Here is an 18,923-nt window from a genome sequence, read left to right as displayed (position 1 = left end):
AGGGGCCGCCCTCGTTCCCATGGCAACCAGGACGCGGGCTTTGATTGGCAGGTGCGCCGGTCAGTGCGGCGGCGGCGCGGGGCCAATCGGAATGGCGGGAGTGTGCGCGCGGTGATGACGGACGTCCTGCTCAGCGCGATGGCGGCGGTCGGGGGCCCGGTTGTGCGGTGCTCGCTGTTGCAGCGCCGGCCCTTCCGCTGCGGGCCGGGTACGGGCTCGGCTCCGCTCCCTGCCCGCCCCTCGGGCCCCCGCGCCGCCGCTAGGGGCCGCCTCAGACCGCTCGGCTCCGCGGGTGGGAGCGTCCACCCGCCCGTCCCGGACGGGGAGCGGGCGGCGGCGGAGCTCGCGTCACCTTTGTCTCTCCGGCAGGTCTGCGGCCTGTGCCCGGCGGGGAGGCTTCCCTCAGGCTGTGCAGCACGCGGGTGGCGCAGGAGGGCATCAACAAGCCCGTCATAGACCGCATCATCCGCGTGGACCATGCCGGGGAGTACGGGGCGAACCGCATCTATGCGGGGCAGATGGCCGTGCTGGGCAGGTCGAGCGTGGGAGCCGTCATCCAGGTGAGCGCTCCTGGCAGCGACCCCCTGCTCCTCCTGAACTCGCCTTTGAGTCACAGCGGCCGCGTGTCGGTGAAAGACCCTAGCCTTCACGGCAGCGTTACTGTCTATTTTTCCTAAGCACTTCCAAACGTGCGGGTTTAAAAAGATAGGTGGGGTAAGGGAGTTACCAATGCTACATTTACGGTAGTGTTCTATTTCGTAAATGTTTTTTTGTTGCCTTCTTATAACTGTCCTCGTCTGTCCTTTTTATAAGGATCCATTTCTTTCTGCACCGTTTCTTCCCTGTGATGTTAGTGTTACAGTATTGCCTCAGCTATCACAGCATACGTGGTGTGAACTGTTTTGGTTGTTTTAGTTTTATTGGAAATGTTTATCTCCTGTGGTTTTATGCTTCTCTGTGATCTGGTTCTTTTGCAGCAAATGTGGGATCAAGAAAAAGACCACCTGAAAAAATTCAATGAGCTCATGGTTGCATATAGAGTTCGACCTACTGTTTTATTGCCTTTCTGGAACGTAGCAGGTTTTGTTTTAGGTGAGTTTGTATAATTCCTATTTTTGTTGTTTTGTGAAGTCTTCAATTGTGTTAAATTATTTGTTTTGCTTCCGATTTAATTGTATTCATGTGTCTGGTACTCCAATCCCAGGAGCTGGAAGTGCTTTACTTGGAAAGAAGGGTGCAATGGCTTGCACAGTGGCTGTGGAAGAGAGTATATCTGAGCACTACAACAACCAGATCCGAACTCTAATAGAAGAGGATCCAGAAAAGTACAAAGAACTGTTGCTGGTATTTAACCATGACTTAAAAGTAGTTTTACAAATCGATTGAATTATCTGATGTGATTTAGTCTTTTAAAAATAATATGCTTTTACAGTGGATTGTTTTGTTCTGTCACTCAGAATGCTGAAGTCAACAGAAAGTATTAAAATAAAAGGATGCTTTTTCCTTCACCAGCACTAAGTGGATCAAGCACCAAAATTAAAACATATATTAGATTATCTTCAGCATCCTTTCAGTAATACAGTGTTTCCTTTTCAAGTGGGAGAATTATGCTTTAAGTTTGATTAATTTTAATTGAAAGGAAGGGTCTAGAGGGGAAACGGGAGGAAAAAGGAGGAAATATTGATTGCACAGTAGCTGTGTTGCCCTCCTCTGAAGGCATTCAAGTACCTTCACATGTTCCTTAACCTGTAGGGCCCAGAGCTACTCACAGAGCTCAGGGTGAGCTCGAGATGACCCCCTCTCCAGCCCCTCTGCCCCTGCTGTGTTTGATACACCTCAGGGTGGGGTTTGCCCTCCTGGCACTGCTGTCAGCCAGCACCTTGTTCATGTTCTAGTCCTGGATGCTCTGAGTGTGTAAGGAGCTTATGTTTGTCAGCTCTGTGAGAAAACAATTTCCCAGACATTTTAGGCATCAAACTGGGGCACATTCCTGTAAGGTGGTTGTGGGAATTGAGCTGTTTCCACAGGCAGCATGTAGAATCAGTTCATTCCCAGCCTTGCTGACTACCAGTGTGTTCAATAGTGCATAATGTAACATGTAGCAGAATCTGATTATTCCAATGTATCCTATTGTTACAGAAATTGTATCTGAAGTAACTGGGGTTGTGTTGAGGTGCACCAGGGAAATAGCACTCCTGAAGATAATGATTTCATGAAACAGATAGAGAGGGCACAAAATAAAGAGAAAAATCCAGGCAGTGAGTTTATTCACTGTGCCAATATGAGAACTAGTGTGGACACCAAAAGCAATGCAAACCTGTTGGGCAGGGACAGTGCCCAGATTCCTGTAAATGCTGAGCTCTTCATTAAGTAATCCTGGTCAGCTGCAGGCATCTCAGGAAAAAATACTCTTAACCTTTCTGTCCCAGAAAAATTAGGAGACAAACAGTTGTTCTTTAGAGTATGCTAGAATGGACAAAAGCCTGGTTAGCTCACAGGGAACAACCCTTACTGATTGGCAAGGCAGGGACCTTAACTCCTTTATGCAAATTGTCAGAATAACATGGGGGTGTAAAACTAGTCAGTGTTAAAAGTTCCTATGACAATAGGGGTTTTTTTTAAACAATTAAAAAGATAGTGATATATTAATTAAACAGCAGCTTGAACTTAAAGACTTCTTTGGAGACCACTAGAAAAACTTCAGGTTAGGGGAATGCTGTAAATAATTCATTTCTTGCTGAATTGGAGGTTCAGATCTTTGAGAAGTTTTTGAGAGACCCTGGCTTGCCATGATGCACACAATAGACAACAGCATCTAGTTTTGTGTACTGGCTGCATTGATTTCTCTGCAAAGTAGGCTCAGTAACTGCTGTTTTTAAAGGTAATAAAGCAATTCCGGGATGATGAGCAGGAGCACCACGACATTGGGCTTGAGCATGATGCAGAAGCTGTGAGTAGAACCTTGACTAATTGATGCTGTCAGTGAGGATATAAATGTGCTGCTCTTACCATCCTTACTTGAGACTGGGATGTGGTTCTTTGGGAAGCAGAAAATAAGGATCTTGATACTCTTTCCTAAAGATACACATAAAAATGTCCTGCATGTTATAACTTTCATTTTTCTAGAACAGAACTCAATCTGTTGAAATTCATGTCAACATGTTAAAATGTTTTGATTTTTTTCTAAGAGATGTCCTCTGCCAATTTTTAGATTTTCTTTTAACTTCAGTTTTAACTAAATATTTTTGAAGATAAAGGCTAATTAGTGCTATCCATACATTGCTGGGAACTGGAGGCATCATCTTATTAGGAAGTGTGAAATACTGAACGAAATTCTGGGCTCCCTTGGATACTCTATGGGGAATGTGTGATTTCTCTCCTATTTTTTCTCTTGACTTACATTTGTGGAGAAATAGAAATATTCTGCAAAGTTGATAAATGTTAATTTAGCTTTTTTTCTAAGATAGATTAGACTGCATATACAGGTGGGGTTTTATTGGGGGGTGTGTGTGTGTGTGTGTTTTTACTTTGATTTTTTTTTAAATAGTGCTTACTATTCTTTATCACAATCTGGTTCAAGCAAAACACTTCAGTAGTTGTTTTTAATCTTTTATTCTTTTTGCAGACACCAGCTTATTCTGTTTTGAAGACAGCCATACAACTTGGATGCAAAGCTGCAATATTTTTATCAGAAAGAATTTAGTTATATTTTCCATAATAATTGTGGCAATAAACTGTGACACAAAAGTGTACGGAAATTGTGGAAGACTTGGCTATTTTATTCCACTTTTTAAATTTTTCTGCACTAAGCACTTGATTCAACCATCCTTTGTCACACTGAGTCCCCATTTAAAAGTCTATATTAAAGTCAGTTGACCTAAATGTGAATAATGTTGGCAGAATTGAATCTGTGTGAACTAAACCTCCCTATTCAGAGACTGTTCACAAGGTGGCAGCAAAATATGTATATACATGGTTTATATATACAGTATTTGTGTATGGATGCACACACAAAAATTATAAATATGTTCTCTGTTGCCTTCAAATTTATGTGTACTTGAAATAAGCTGGGGCAAATAATTTTAAAATAGTTAATACTGGTTGTTTTCAGGGTGAGTGAAGCAATAGTAAGTATTTCTTTTCAGTCCATCTTGAATAAAAATTGGTATTATAAGACAAGTTTTACTTAAAGACTTCTTTTTGTTTTGGGGTGTGCTTTTTATCAAGTACAGTTCTGAATTCTTTAAGCAGAATTTTACTTACTGTGGGGTTTTTTTGTTGTTGTGGTGGTGGGGATTTTTTTTGTTTTGTTTTGTTTGGTATTTTCCTGGGTGTGTTTGGTTTGCTTTTTTCTTTAACCTGAGCATGTAAGGAATTGATCCCTGCCATAAAGCAGGTGGAGAGAGCAACTTGGAGCACTGTGGAATTGCATTCAATATTCTGTTAGAGCTTTCAAGCTTATTTTACTTTGCTTCAGACAGCATTTAATCTAGGTACATCTGAGCTTGCCTTTTTCACTAGCTCTGTTAGTATTTGTAGGTACTGAGTGGTATGCAATTTTACATTAAAGGCTTCTTAAAGAGGATTATTTACCCCTTTTTTTTTGTGAAGGAGCTTAGGCAGAAGGTTAAATCTTAATATAGAGAAACTCGTATTCTGTGTGGTTTTGTTATGGCTGTCACTTTGTATGTTCTTTATATTTAATATCTCTCAAACTGTTGCAAGTGTCACCTTGTTAGACTCAAACTACTGATGTTATTTACTTTGTTCAGTCAAAGTAGCATTTGGTTCTCTGTCTGACTGGTTTGCACACCCACTGGAATAACTTGACGAACTCAAAGCTAAATCACAGATTCTCAGGGACTGTGTAATCAACAGATAACTTTGAGTTAAGGGAGTCTCATTTAACTTGCCTCAGCCCCAGACAGTTGTGAGCAGTATGCATGAAAACTCAAGTTTACTAAAGATCCATCCTATTCCACTGATGCAATATCTTCCCTAATTTGACCCATTCTCTGAACAAAACTCATATCTAGCAGATTTCTTGCCTTAATTTCGCTAAAGTATTCAATTTGTATGTGGAAAATTCCTAGGTAGTTTGAAGAAGAGAGGAATCAGCACAAAAAAATGGTTAGCTAAAGGGGTTAGAGGGGTAACAAGTGGTGCTGGAAGCCTGTGCAGTGCAGTTGTGTAAGTCATGGGCTTTAATAAGTGCGTAAAAGAAGGAAAAAAGATTGTTTGATGAATAGTCCATTGTAAAGTCTTTTATCCCAGGGGCAGCAGGGAATGGCATCTTTTCTAAGTCCATTTTTGCAGGGGAGGGAGGGCAGGGCATGGTGTATTTTGACTCAAAGCTGCACACTGCATACCCATACATCCAATGGTCTTGTGACAAACTGGAAACTGAGTCAGACAATTACCGGTCTTTTAGCCACTACAACAGGATTGAAAGATGGACAAGGCATCTGTGAGTGTTTCCTAGAGAGCTGGTATACTCAGCTGAAGCCTTGTATTCTCCAAGGCTGTGGTTGAAGATTCTGTGAAGATGTCTGTGGTGGTATTCAGCAGTGGTGGCATTGGCATGTGACAGTGACAGAGAGACATGTTCACATGATTGTCCAAGATGTGGGTGGCCCCTGAGACCATTACACACTGCTCACTGGGGCAATATATTTTAAGAGACAAATCTCATGATAAATGTATTTCGTTTGGCTGAGGGCTGGGAACATCAAATACCAAGAAATTGCCATGTGAGGCCTGTGTTTGGTCATATCTGCTGTAATTGAAAGTGCTTATAGAGAGTTCTTTGTCCTCAGCAGCTGAACACATCCTGCACATTTGACAAGGGTGTCAGACAGTAGCACTGTGTCCAGCTGCAAGCATGAAATGTGAACTGAAAGATCAAATCTGCTTTATTCTCTTGAGAAGGATTTTTTCTTTAATGGAGCAGCAGATTTCTACCCATCCATTAAAGTGTGGGTCAGCTGTTCTGCCACTTCCAAACCTTGTGCATTTTCCTGCTTACTGGCAGTTTATTTATTTTTTTTTATTTATTTTTTTTTGCTGTTGTTTTACATAGAAAATGGAGCTGCTTTTCATTTTTCTCATGGAAAGGGGGCTTTTTTTTTTTGTTTAAAAACCTGTTTCAGATTTTGAAAGACTAAAAAAAGTGGCAAAAGGTTACAAATTAACAAGAGGTGCTTAGTGCCAGACAATTCTATTGTACAGCAGCTGCAAGGCTGTAGTTACTTTTTTATGTTGAGGCAGAACTAAGCTGAGTAACACCAGCCATCCCAGCAGGGGTTAATGGCAGGCAGAGGCCAAAGTATATAGCCTATACAAATCTGTTATCATAGTGATCCTCAATGAACTCTGCTCGTGTTTACAGAGGAAGGGAAGCTTGGATCAGAGAGAGACTGTGAAATGCTGCATTTTCAGAGCAGGGAGTGGGGAAGATGACAGTGTCTTCACTGTGCCTTTGAGTTTTGTGTCTTCCTTATAAATGATAAAATACACACATAATTTGGGTTTTATAGTATGCAGTGGGATGAAACCCTTCCCCTCATAGTAATGAGGTCTTTTGTAGCTCTTGTGATAAGCCAGGGCTTGATCCCAATTTTCTCCTGCAGAAGCAGTTCTGTTTCTCAGTGAGGAGGAGCAGCAGGTACCCATCTGTGTGTGTGCAGGGCTATAAGGCTGTTACCTGCTCTTTGAACAGCATCTCACCTCTTGCTGGTTTCATCTGCAGTCAGTGCTGGGGACAGCCTGGCCCCTCTTCTCCAAAGCTGCTCTGAGTTAAAGGTAATGATGGTGTTTGGAGGGGAGTGACACGGTCAGATGGTGCAGTCTGGGGCTGCTCCTGGAGCAGCAGCTCTGCACTGTCTGTAGGCACTGCAGAAGGCCTGTGTGATGCTTTAGATGTGCAGCTCTGGCTGTGCCAGGACACGTTTCAGCAGCAGCCAGGCGGAAATCAAATCCCCGTGGCTAGGATTAACAAGGTGATGCTGACATAAGCTTTTGTCAAGGGCATGTAGTGATAGGACAAAGGTTTATGGCTTTATGTTGATAGAGGGCAGGTTTAGATTAGATAGAAGAAGGAAATTCCTCACTGTGAGGGTGATGAGACCCTGGCACAGGTTTCCACAGAAGCTGTGGCTGCCCCATCCCTGGGGGTGTCCAAGGCCAGGTTGGACTGGGCTAGTGGAAGGTGTCCCTGCCCATGGCAGAGGGCTGTGGAATGAGGTGAGCTTTAAGGTCCCTTCCAACCCAACCCAAACCACTCTATGATTCTGTGATTTATGATGCAAATTATGTAAAATGAGATTTATAGGATTGCTTGGCAGAGAGCTAAATCATTGTCTGTCTTGGGCTTCATTTTTGTCTAGAGTAAATCTGTGTGGCTCACTTGAGCACACAGAGCTAGGCTTGTGATCAGCTGAGGATGTGCCATACAGGGATGACATGGATTGTACATCTCTATTTGTTCTTAGTATTACAGGAGTTGTTTAATCTGTATGCATCTGCCTTGTAACTTGACTTTAGGGAAGACAATTTCAAATAGCAGTCATTTTTTGTCACTAGCTTTGAAGTTGTGGCATGTCACTTGCATTGAGTTCTGCACATATTTTTTAGCTTGGGAGGCTTAAAGGGCTAAGGCAAAAATATTGGCCAATTTAAAGGAGGAATGTGTTATAAGGGAGGAGATTGCTTAAAGGTGCTACCATTTTTCTATTTGTTACTTCAGTTTTCATTGTGTCTGACATGAAAAATCTGAATTGATTTAGAACAACAGCAACTTTTCAGTTGTACTTCAGAGTGTCAGAACTTAGCTGTTGTTGATACTCTTTTTTAGAGTTGTGGGGCTAATCAAATGTTAAGTAAACTAATTAAAAGTTTGGGTTCAGTGGGTAATGTATTTCTAAAAGTTTGACTGTGTTAGAATGAAAATTCCAGTTGTTGTTGTTGTTGTTGTTAGGTGCTTTCAATAACTGCTCACTTCAGGTGTTTTTGTGAAGTACCACCTTATGCTACAGTTTTGCAGAGCTGGGGATGGTACCTCTGTGTCCAGAAATGCACCTTATGGCAGCAGCAGTGTTTCATTATGTTAGGATGCAGATTAATAAATCTATGCTGATATTTTAAAAAATGGGTTTTTTTAATTCTGATTTTTTTTAATTCTGAAGGTCTTTGTCTCACAAACTCTGGCCATGGCACTCCTTTACTTGTGCTTGTTCTTAGCTGGAAGTAAATGATGTTCTGATGGAAGCCCAGGAGTCAAGCAGTGTTACTTGGAAAGGAGCTCTGGAGGTCATCTTGTCCAACCTCCTGCTGGAAGCAGAGCTGTGGCCAGCACTAAAGCAGGTCAACCATGAATTTTTCCAGGCAGGTGATGAAAACCTCCAAGGACAGAAATTTCACAGCATCTATAGGCAGCCTGGTCTGGTCCTGCATTACCCTACCACTGGTACTTTTTTTTCTGGTATCTATCCTGAAACTTCCAAGACTGTCACTGCTGCTGCTTGTTATGTCATGTAGCATCGTGGAGAAGAGTTTGCCTCCACTGTCTTGGTAAATACCCTTTAAGAAGTTTTAGGCAAGTATTAGATCATTCACATTAGCTGTCCTTGCAATGCCTGGTTCCTGAACTGGCACAGAGGAAAGGAAGGGATGCATCTAATGACCACCTTAACAATCTCATCGTCTGCTTAAGACTTCAGGCTTTATATGTCTTCTTTCCTTGCAGTGATTTGTTGTTCAGTGTTACATGTGCCTAGGACAGATGGATTTATTGATTTTTATGGCACAGGTGGACACATGTAGCCCAATATATTAATGACAGCAAGTCATACATACAGTGGGTCTTTTTCATATTTAAAATACTTTTTATGGACTATTATTAAAAAGATTATTTCTGGCACTAAAAGTGCTTTTCTGTTTTCTCTGTGGCTACTGGCCAGCCACCTGCCTGGGCTGTCCAGGTCAGAGCAGAGGCAGCAGTGGGTGAGGGGGATTTGAATATTTCTGCAGTTCATTTTGAAGACAAGCTCTGCCAGCAGTGTTTTAGCAAGTTGTCAAGAATTTATCCCAAGCATGTGGCTTGAGGGCACCTGTATAGTCAGAGTCTGCTAACTGTATGTAAATGAATAAAACATTTAATGGAGTGAAAATCCTTTGCTCATAGGTGCAGACAGACATGCAGTGTCAAGGCAGATGACTCAGTCCTGTTGATCTTTGTTGCTATCTCTGCATTAAAGTGAGCTTCCTTTTTAAGCAGTAGCCTATGTCTAATTTAGGGCTGTGTCTCATCTTGCTGATGATAGATGGTTTCCTCCCTCCTGTGGGGCACAGCCATGCTCCTACCAGGTCTGTGGCAGAAATACTCTGGAAATGAAGTTTGAGAGGAGCTAAATCTCCCTTGTGGCTGTATTATTGTCCTAACCATACAGCACTCCTGGTATGTGAAAATGTGCTGACCTTGCTTCTTCTAAGCTGGGTTTTATCCAGCAAAGGAACAGCAGCAGGATTTAAAATGACTGGAGAGATTATTCTGCAAGTGTAGCTTAATGGCTTGATTCCAGCCCTGACCTGGAAAGGTAACTGCTAGTGACAGATGAGGAGCTGTCTTCCACATCTCATCTTGTCAGCTCTCATTGTCTGACTTTGGCAGGAAAAATGCTGTTTACTTGAATACTTTGAAGGTGGTTGAAAGAAGACTTTAGACATAGTTGAAATGTGATTTTTTTTTTATTAATAACTGTCCGCTTTTCAATTCCTCCCACCCAAATATCACAGCAGCACTTGCTAATGAGAAATAATTATGTCTCAATTTTAAGTGACACAAGTGTTATTGTTTACACAAAATGTGAGAATCTTGTAAGACATGGGGCATATGCTTAGAGGGATAATGCATGAGAATCAGTTCTGCCTTCTCAGGGAGCCAAGCCTTGCAGAGGAAGATGACAGATACATGTGTTTATATACAGACTCTAGAGCTGGCTGTGTTTGCTTATCATTTGTCATAAAAGCAAAGACTCGCAGCACAGAGCACTAGTTCAGCATAAGCTGGAACATATGGTCCTCTCCAGCAGATGTGACACGAATTCCAATGCTCACTGGATGTTTCAGGCTGATGACCAGCAGGAGGATTTACCCTGATAAGGTGGTATGAGTATTCTTGAAGCTTTCCTGTGGATTGCTGGTCCATTTGGGGTTTTTCCATGGATAGGGCAGAAAAAGTATGGCCTGGTTTTCAGCTTGTATCGCTGGCAGTTCACAGCTGCTGAAGCAGCTACCTGGACTCATCTGATACATTGCTTGGATATGATGTTGCAAACTCCTGGGATTAAAATACTTAGATGAAGCTACTGCTTTGGAGTGACTTGATAGTTCATTCTTGCGTTCCAACTGACTCATCATTCTCCACAGACTTGGTATTCAATCAGAAATAACTCACCAGACCCAGTAGTGAAAGCCCTGTGTGTTGTTTTCAATGAGTTTCCAACTAACAAGAAAATTCATGGTTATATTCTTCCCTCTTTTTATCTACCTACACTTAACAAAATGCATGTGATACTGCTACATCCTTTGCTTTTAGATGATGTGTTGTGACACACCCTCCATGTGTCATCTTGTACTGACCTGTAGTGAGTTAGGAATAATCAGCAGAACTCTCAACACATTTGTCTTTCTGATATACTAAAAAAAACCCTCAAAAAACCTAACCCCAAACAGCCTTATTATCACAGCCAAGAGAAACTAATAGAACAGATTACACATATGACCTTCATGTGTTAGGAAAACTCCGTAAAACCAAAAGAAGTTTGCAGAGGAGATTTCCTAGAGAATATTCATTCACATTATAAAACCAATGATAAATTTTTCTGCATCTGGAAATTATTATGCCATACTCTGCTCTTACTCAATGTTCACCCTATTCATCTTGGGCAACACTTACTCATTCCTGGGTTCTCTCACATACCAAGATATTAATCTGTTTCTCATACAAGCAGTCACTGATCTCAAATTGCTACAGCACACCAGCACAGACTTGATTCAGTATCTGTTTTTGTTTGCTTTCTTTGTTTTTGTTGTTAGGAAGAAAGAATCCAAAGTGGATCAAAGTCCATTTGGTCTCTGGAGCTGCACCCATGCCCTTATTTACCACCACTGTATTTAGACTTGCATGCTCTGAGGTTTCAGAAGTCATAGCCACTACTCATCTGTATTTGCCTTAAATCAAACTACTTCTTAAATGAATTTTAGGTGTTTCATTTTTCTTTGCATTCTTGGACATAAGTTTGGTCTGATTTTTTTCTGTGGACTTTGTTTTCCTTGGCTTCTAAACTAATTTTATAAGGTGTTGCTTATTTGAATCATGTGGTCAATGGCAAGTCCAGCTGTGCCCCTTGCCCAGCAATGCCTTCAAGGAGCTATACACACAATCAAAGTCTGCTCCAAAGGTAACTAATTACAAGTGGAAGCATTATCATGACAATTGACTGTCATTATTGATGGGTGGGAGGAAATATCTGTGCAAATCCATATCAATGTGTGCTTCTTTATCCTATGGCTCTGCTGACTCAAGTGCCTTTCACTCAGAGCCTGCTCCCAGAGATAAGTGCTGCTATGGCCTGAGTCACGTTTGGGGTGCACTCTGCTGCACCTGGAGAGCTGCAAGGGGACAGGTGGTGGCTGGAACACGCTGTAGTTGGAGCCTTTTACTGTCCCCATCTTCAGGACTGCTGGGTGCTCTCTACTGGCTCTTGCAGCATGCAGAGAGCACACAGGCGTATTTATATTGTACTTGGTGAGCTGGTGACAAAGGGTGAGCTTGCACTGCTGAGCAGGAGCTGGGTTTTCCTGGAGCAGAGGAGAGGTGCTTTCATGCTGTCCCCATGACCTGCAAGCATGGCTGGAGGCCAGGAGAGGACGTGTCTGCCACTGGGCTTCCACATAGTGAGCCACTCTTAGGTTCATTTGTGTTTTGAGCTGGGTGCCTTGCCTTTTGCTGATGGATGAGGACAAGCATTAATATAAGTTATGCATGTTTCTGCTCCCTATCTTTGATCAGTGGAGAGGTTGTAAATGGATTTGTTGCCTGGCTGTTTTGGGGCATACCTATTTTTTGTAATATTCATCTACTTGGGGAGATAAATCAAGGGAAATAAATTCAATGAAGCACTCAATCATCATGAATAATTCATTGTTCTCTAATATATTTAGGAGTGATATTTAAAATACATTTATTTGGCCTATAATTCATAAACCTGTCAAAAAAATTGATCTAGGAAGAGGGTTTATTATTTATTCCAGAGCCAAAGGCTAAAGTGCTGAAATTGTGTGAACTGAAATATTTTAGCAAGTTCAGATGCTTACCCTTAGTATTTCATACTTCTTAAATAACTAAATGTCTTCCCACAGAGATGAGCTGTTGAAGCTCCCCTTAGAGCAGATCCCAGAAACGTTGTAACCACAGCAGAGCACAAGGTATGGAAATTTCAAGTGTATAACTTCCAATATCAAAGTGCTCTCGGAGAGAGCTTGAAATTCATGCAGCCTGAGGCAGCTCTCTCCAAGCCTCTGTCATCTGTCATGCTGGGGCAGCAGGCAGAGCAGAGAGATGGAGGGAAAAACACATTAATATGAGGACAGTGTTGTGTCATTTAAAGAGATGCAATCTGAACAGAAGCTTGGTTTTGGGTAGGTTCAGTTCTTTGTTTTTCAGTTCATGCTCTTCATTGTTTGCCCACCATGGATATCCCTTTTCTGTGCTACCCTGGGGACCAGAAAATTATTGCAGAGGTGGCTGACACCACCACACTCTGCAGCACCACATCCACAGTCCCTAAAGAGGGAGGCCACAATGGGCTCAAGTCTTTTACTGCTCCACACTTTAACATTTGTGTCCTCCTTCGGTTGCCAGCATATTCTTTTCCATTCAGCCATAAAGATCCCATGGGCACTGGTGCCCCTCTGGCTAGGGAAGGGGCTGGTCCTGGGCTCTGCAACCTGAACCCAATGCTGATAAGATGTTTGTAAAGCCCTCAGTGAGGGATCCACTCCCTTGCACTGGTGGGTCAGCCAGGTCATGGATGTGTCTGTTCACACAAACAATAGGGAGAGTGAACCTTTTGCATCCATCATTCTCCTCCCCTGTTTGCAGGTACCACTTGAGGGATAGCAAAGGGGAACCAAAGACAGAATGTGTTCTGGAAGTAAAGAAATAACATTCAAACATGAACCAGCTTGTTGTAAAGGCAATTTGTGCTTGACCCCAGTCTCCCTTAGGGGAGCCTGGGCCATCCCTGTTGTTTCAGTGGGTTTGCTTTGCATATGTATCTATGTGAGAAACTTGTATTTTATAGTACCAGGGAGTAAATATAATGCCTTCTGTATCATAAATCTTAAAAAAAGAGATTTAAGTTGAATAAGGTAGAACATGAAAGATGCTTCCACCTCTGTTCAAATGGTTGACGCTATAATAATGAAACCTATGACACCAGATGTAAAAATAGCTGTCATTAAATGAGCTCATCTGAATGGCCTTAAAGATAGGAATATGCTGCCCTTGCTGCCTTGCAAATGAAGTAATAGTGTTGCTTTGCATCGATCTGTAGAAAGTTTAATCTTAGTTAAAGGGATGCAGCCTGAGAAATCACAGTGGAGAGATGCTGGGAAGAGATCAAACTTAGCCTTCCTGGTGAGGCTCCACCACTGTAATGCTCATCCCCTCACAGGAGAGTCAAGCAGGTAAAGAATTTACTTTGGACCAGGAAGATTACATGACTGAGGCTTATTTTTAGCCATGATATCAACAACTCCCTGTGCAGACATTTCCTAGACCAGGAATTGTGCTACAAGGTTTTAATTTCAAATTTCAGATGCAGCATCCCCCAGCATCTTTCTACCCAAATTGGGCTGGCCAGAGCAGTGAACTGGACACTGCCCTGTGTGGGTTGGTGCCACTGGGGTGATGTTTTCTGATGGAAATAATCCAGCTGGGGATTACTGCCAGGCTCTGTGGGTTTGGGTGTGGTGTGAAGCCTACCTGAACCCAAGGAGTTCTGCTCCCATCCCTCTGGGAATGCAGTGAGAAACACTGCTGGTTTGGTCCCTTTGATAGTTTAGGGTTGTTTGACTTCTCTGCAGGTCACTTTCCTTTCAAGCCATTGGTTTTTCCCCTGTCTGTCCTTGGCAGGATGAGGTGAAGGTCATGGACAGGGCTTCCTTAGAGCTACCAGTGCCCTCCAGCCCTGCAGAACAGGTGCTGTGAGCCAGAGCATCAACTTTTCCCACCCTAATTGCTGAGTGCTGATAAGCCAGTTTCCCCAGACAGATCCTCCCTCACTCAGGTTTCTTCCCACGCTGTATTTTCCTTCCTTTTCCCTGGGTGGGTGATCCACCTCAAGCTCATCAGGAGAGTGTCAGCTGAGGCAGGATCCTCTCATTATTTGAGGCTGTAAGCCGATAACAGAGCTTGCTCCCTGTTGTGTGCTTCGCTTTGATTCTGTGAGCTGTAGCTCATCACTTTGCACCTAAACTTTATCTTTGTAGCTTTCTGCTGCAGGGTATTTGTCAGGCACAAAACCCCTTCTCTAATTTCATGGCAAGCTATGGGGTATGTAAATCCAAAGCAGAAAGACCCAGTAATGATAGTCACTGGAGGGGACAGGGGCAGCTGCTGCTGCTCTGCTGCTCTTGGAAAGCCACCAGTGACACTGACACAGCCCTGCTGAAACCAGCACAGAGCTGTGGGACAAACCTGGTGCCTCCTCTCCAGCTCCCTTGTATTGGTTGTGAAAAACAGAAATGGCACAACAACCCCAAACTGGTGTAGTGAAACTGTTAAAAACCTTGCTAAAAATACTCAGCTTTAATCAGTGAATTAGGGCTCCTTTTATTAGTAAAGCAAGTTATGGTGCAAATACACATTTCAGTGTAATTAAGCTGAACTGTTTCAATCAGTGATTAAAGTTACATTTGAACAGACACAAATTCGTCAAAGGTTAATTAGATCAGTATTAAATGGGTTTTGTTAAACTACTTTTACACAAGCACATGCAAGGTTTGTCTCTATCTGATGCTTTTTAAGCTTTGGGATTCCGTAGTGGAGATCCTTAGACCCACAACATCTGCTGAGCCCTGGGGGTGGTGGGGAAAGGGAAGGGCTGAGGAGGCTCCTGCATGGAAGGTGACACACTGGGGCCTTGTCACCAGCAGAGCATGATCATCTCCTCTGCTGCCCTGGGAGAGTTAGCAGGGCTTGTTGGCTGGAGTGTTTAGATACAGCACTGGAAGCTGTGACTGTTGTCATTCAAATGTGGATTTCATCAAAAACTGAACTTAAAGAGTGAGTGCAAGATTTACAGTCTTGACCTGGTGAGTTTTCATGTTTCCACTTTGAATGTAAGAAACATTCCCCATTACTGCTGATAACCCTTCTGTATGATGGTTGTGTCCTTGCACTCTCCTTGCTGAAGGATGCTTCCTTTTGATGATGCTGTAGCAGGAATTCTTGCCTCATGGAGACCATGGGACAGCAGTGCCACACTCACAGCTCATCAGACAGAACTCAGTGTGCCACTGACACTGATGCAGGTGGGCTGGGGGTTTCATTCCTGGTTCGTTGCTTAGCTGGAAACACATAGGTGTGTCTTCCTGAATGCCATGTAATGGCTAAGTGCAAATGCCCTGCTCAAACAAGTTCCTATGCAAAAAAGGAATCCTTGAGGGTTTTCAAACGATATGGGATAATGAACCAGCTGGTACTGATCACCAGCACAGAGCCAGGGTATTTCAGTTTGTGATAAGGACAGGCTTGGACAAGAGATTGTTGTATGAATTACTCAGGAAGCCATCCTTCTGCAGAAAGGAAATCCTGTATTGGGCTGTGAGTGGTTTATAGCAACCTGGTCTGCTTGCAGGCTCTCAGATTAAGAAGTGCTACACCCTGCTGATAGCGAGCAAACAGATTGGCAGAGGTGGCAAGCACATCCAACTTAGTAAACAGAAAATATTGTAAGAGAGGATGTGCAGTAACACCCCTGATCCCCAAACTCCTTGATGTCCATGTACTGCTCTGGAGGTTTGGCTCTCTCAGCTGTTTTTGGTACCAAGACACTCTCTCCTGTTTTTCCATCCCCTGCTGCTCTGACTGGCAGAGATTAATTAGTCCACAATAAAAAAATGGATTTATGTCAGTCTGATGCTTGGTTTATATTTTAGTTAATAGTATCCCATAAAAACTGTGAGTCAGAAGAATGGCAGACAAAGGATGCTTATTTTGATCATGACATCTCTTTGGCTGGACCATCCAGTGGGCTGTGGAAGAGAAGTGCTGGTAGCTTTGCTTTCAGAGGAAATAATTAGAGGAGTAATTACTGGGACATGAAGCCTAGTGACCAACCATTCAGACTTATACTTTTTGCAATCAATACTTTTCTGCTACAGACTGTTCAATAGTGCAGAGAAGGTGGAGATATAACCCACTTGCTGTAGAAAGGCAGCTGCACAGCACTGCTATGGGAAGGGATCCCTGGAGACCTCCTCCTGCACCTGCAGTAGACTCTGCAGCTCTGGTTCAGCAGATCCTGACCTGGGATAGCTGGGAGGAAATCCCAGGCTTGTGTCTCAGGCAGATCATAAAAGCATCAGACAAATATCATCACCTGTTCATGCCTTCTGTCTTTCTACCACTTCCTTCTATCTCCTCAGGTGGTGTGCTCTGCCAGTGGCTGGTGTACTGTAGCATGATCAGATCAGTCACACAGATGGATGAAATACTGCCAACTGTGGAGAAACTTTAACACACGCTCTGACCCACTGCTTTCTCTTGCCTCTGCAAATCTCCCCCAGAGCTATCACGAGCTATTTTTAGCTCAACTTGTTTAAGAATAACATTATTCCTTATTTAGTGAGCAGGATATCCTGTATATGGGACATTCTGGATGAGTGTTTAGATAACATCGATTTAAACAATGGATGATTTAAACAATGGTAGTAAAAATTGATGTTATGAATTGTCTCTGGCCACAATTTTGAGGTCATGCTTATTAGTGTACAACCTATTATTTTTCTTGGGTACGCAATTGCTATTAAAAACTTCAGAAAGCTGAGCACCTCTGGGACATCTCCCACCCCTGATGCACTCAGCATTTTTCCCAGAGACTCACCCTGTGCTCAGGGAGTCATGAAGCAGCCAAAGTCCCAGAAAACAGGCCACTGGCCGTCTTTTATCAGCCCAAGGCTCTACAGATTTCATCTTGCCTCTGGCTGAGAAGGAGAGAAAGGACTAGCTAGTAATTTAAACAGCAGTGGTAAAAATCAGTGCTGTGGATTCATTCTGGTTCTGATGTTAAGGTCACATTTTTAGCGTTCAAGCTGTTACTCTGCAGCCTGAGAAAGTCTTCCCCAGCACCACCTGGGCACGCTGAAGTGTGTGCTGAGCCTGTTTGCATTGCCAGGCCTGGTGTGGCTGGTCCCACACTCAGCCAGCTGGTCCCTGGCTGGGTGACATCTGCATTTCCTCCCGCCCGTGGGGCCCACAGCTGGCTGGGCAGCTGTGGCATGGCTGTGCAGGAGTCCCACAGGGAAAACTGCTGTGCTGGTGAGCTCTAGGTCCCCCCGTGGGCAGCAGGCATGAAGGGCTGTGCCAGCTCCTGCAGATGTAGCTGTCTGTCTCCTGAGCGTGGCCGTGCAGCTAATCAAATCAACCCTGCATGAAAAGAGAGTGCAGCCTGTCTTGAAAAATCAGAGTGCCTGGAGCAAGGTCCAAAGGCATGTGAAACATGCTGGGCTTGAGGGGGAAAAAACCCCACAGGCTAGTAAAAATTGAATGTATGAGCCAAGGGTTCACAGAGTTCAACAAACCATTTATTTCCAATAAAACATGTTGAATGATGGGTTTAATACCAGGACAGCTGTGTTATTTAAACAGTTCAGAGTTTTGGGGGTGCTGGACAAAGTGAAGTGATGGGTCACAGGCAATAAGCAGAACAGTGAATGATTTTGTCCCCTCATTCAGTCTTGTGAACAAATACAAGAAAATATGAAACAGAGAGTGGGAAAGAAAGATGCTTTTCACTTCCTGGGTTTTCTTTGCAAGATATGGCTGCTGTGGGATGATATTTCTGAGTAGCAAGGCTATGGACTTAGGTGGATGGAGTGTCAGAAAATGTGCTTTCAGTTGTAGAGCATGGAATATTTTTCTGTCTGAGATGTTACAAAATTTCCTGTAGTTTCTTGCCTTTACATCCGCTTCATTTTTAATTTAAAAAATCCTCAATCTCCTGCTTGTAACTCCAAGAGTCAGAGTTGAAGTGATAAGGACTTCTCTTTGTATCTCTCAAGTGTACTCTTGACTCTCACCCTAGTTTGTCTGCCTGTTAATTAATTCAGGTTGCTTGACCTTGGTTACCTAGTTTGACTTTGTGTGCAGCATCTTGGCTATGAAGCATAGTCTGCTTCCTCTCAGGTGTGATTTTTATGTACCTAAAGTCATGTTTTGTTTCATATAAACACAAATTACATAACCAAACATTTCTATGGCATTTCTCTTGATTCTCTGACCCATTCCTTGTTCCAGCATTTGCAGCTTGCTGCGTTCAGTCTCTTGTGCTGCTTTTCACCTTCGTGGAGCCACCCATGCCACCCTGCAGATGCAGCAGCAGGAGCTTCGTCACCCAAAATTATTTCGAGCAGAATGCTTACATAGATGGTCCTTAAACTTCAGCAAACAGCTTCAAAACTCTGTAAATATTTATTAAGCAAACAGAAGTTGAGGATGCTGACCCTGTCCCCATCAATATTTGAGACAGTTTAACATACTGCCAGCAAACTATGTGTTTAAAAATTATCTCAAGTATCTGTGTAGATTTAACCCCCGGGGTTATTTCTTCCCTTTGAATTTGTTAATAATTTGGGCA

General features: G+C 43.1%; 1 protein-coding gene across 1 annotated transcript; it reads left to right on the top strand.

Annotated features, from left to right (window-relative positions):
* The first annotated feature begins 64 nt into the window (after positions 1–64).
* On the top strand, positions 65–4,179 carry COQ7 (coenzyme Q7, hydroxylase). The gene is made up of 6 exons (XM_023936678.2): positions 65–208; positions 370–560; positions 978–1,092; positions 1,205–1,344; positions 2,882–2,950; positions 3,626–4,179. The coding sequence occupies exons 1-6, from the start codon at positions 115–117 to the stop codon at positions 3,701–3,703; spliced, it is 687 nt and encodes a 228-aa protein (XP_023792446.2). The 5' UTR covers positions 65–114; the 3' UTR covers positions 3,704–4,179.
* The last annotated feature ends 14,744 nt before the right edge of the window (positions 4,180–18,923 follow it).

Source organism: Cyanistes caeruleus, chromosome 17, assembly GCF_971803275.1.
Source record: "Cyanistes caeruleus chromosome 17, bCyaCae1.hap1.1, whole genome shotgun sequence".
Taxonomy (NCBI): domain Eukaryota; kingdom Metazoa; phylum Chordata; class Aves; order Passeriformes; family Paridae; genus Cyanistes; species Cyanistes caeruleus.
Note: the sequence above shows the minus strand (reverse complement) of the source record. Positions and strands in the feature narration are given on the sequence as shown.

Coding starts and splice junctions, on each gene's coding strand:
- COQ7 (XM_023936678.2), top strand. CDS start 115: ATGACGGACGTCCTGCTCAGCGCGATGGCGGCGGTCGGGGGCCCGGTT. Junction 209..369: donor GCCCTTCCGCTGCGGGCCGG/GTACGGGCTCGG, acceptor TCTCTCCGGCAG/GTCTGCGGCCTGTGCCCGGC. Junction 2,951..3,625: donor TTGAGCATGATGCAGAAGCT/GTGAGTAGAACC, acceptor TTCTTTTTGCAG/ACACCAGCTTATTCTGTTTT.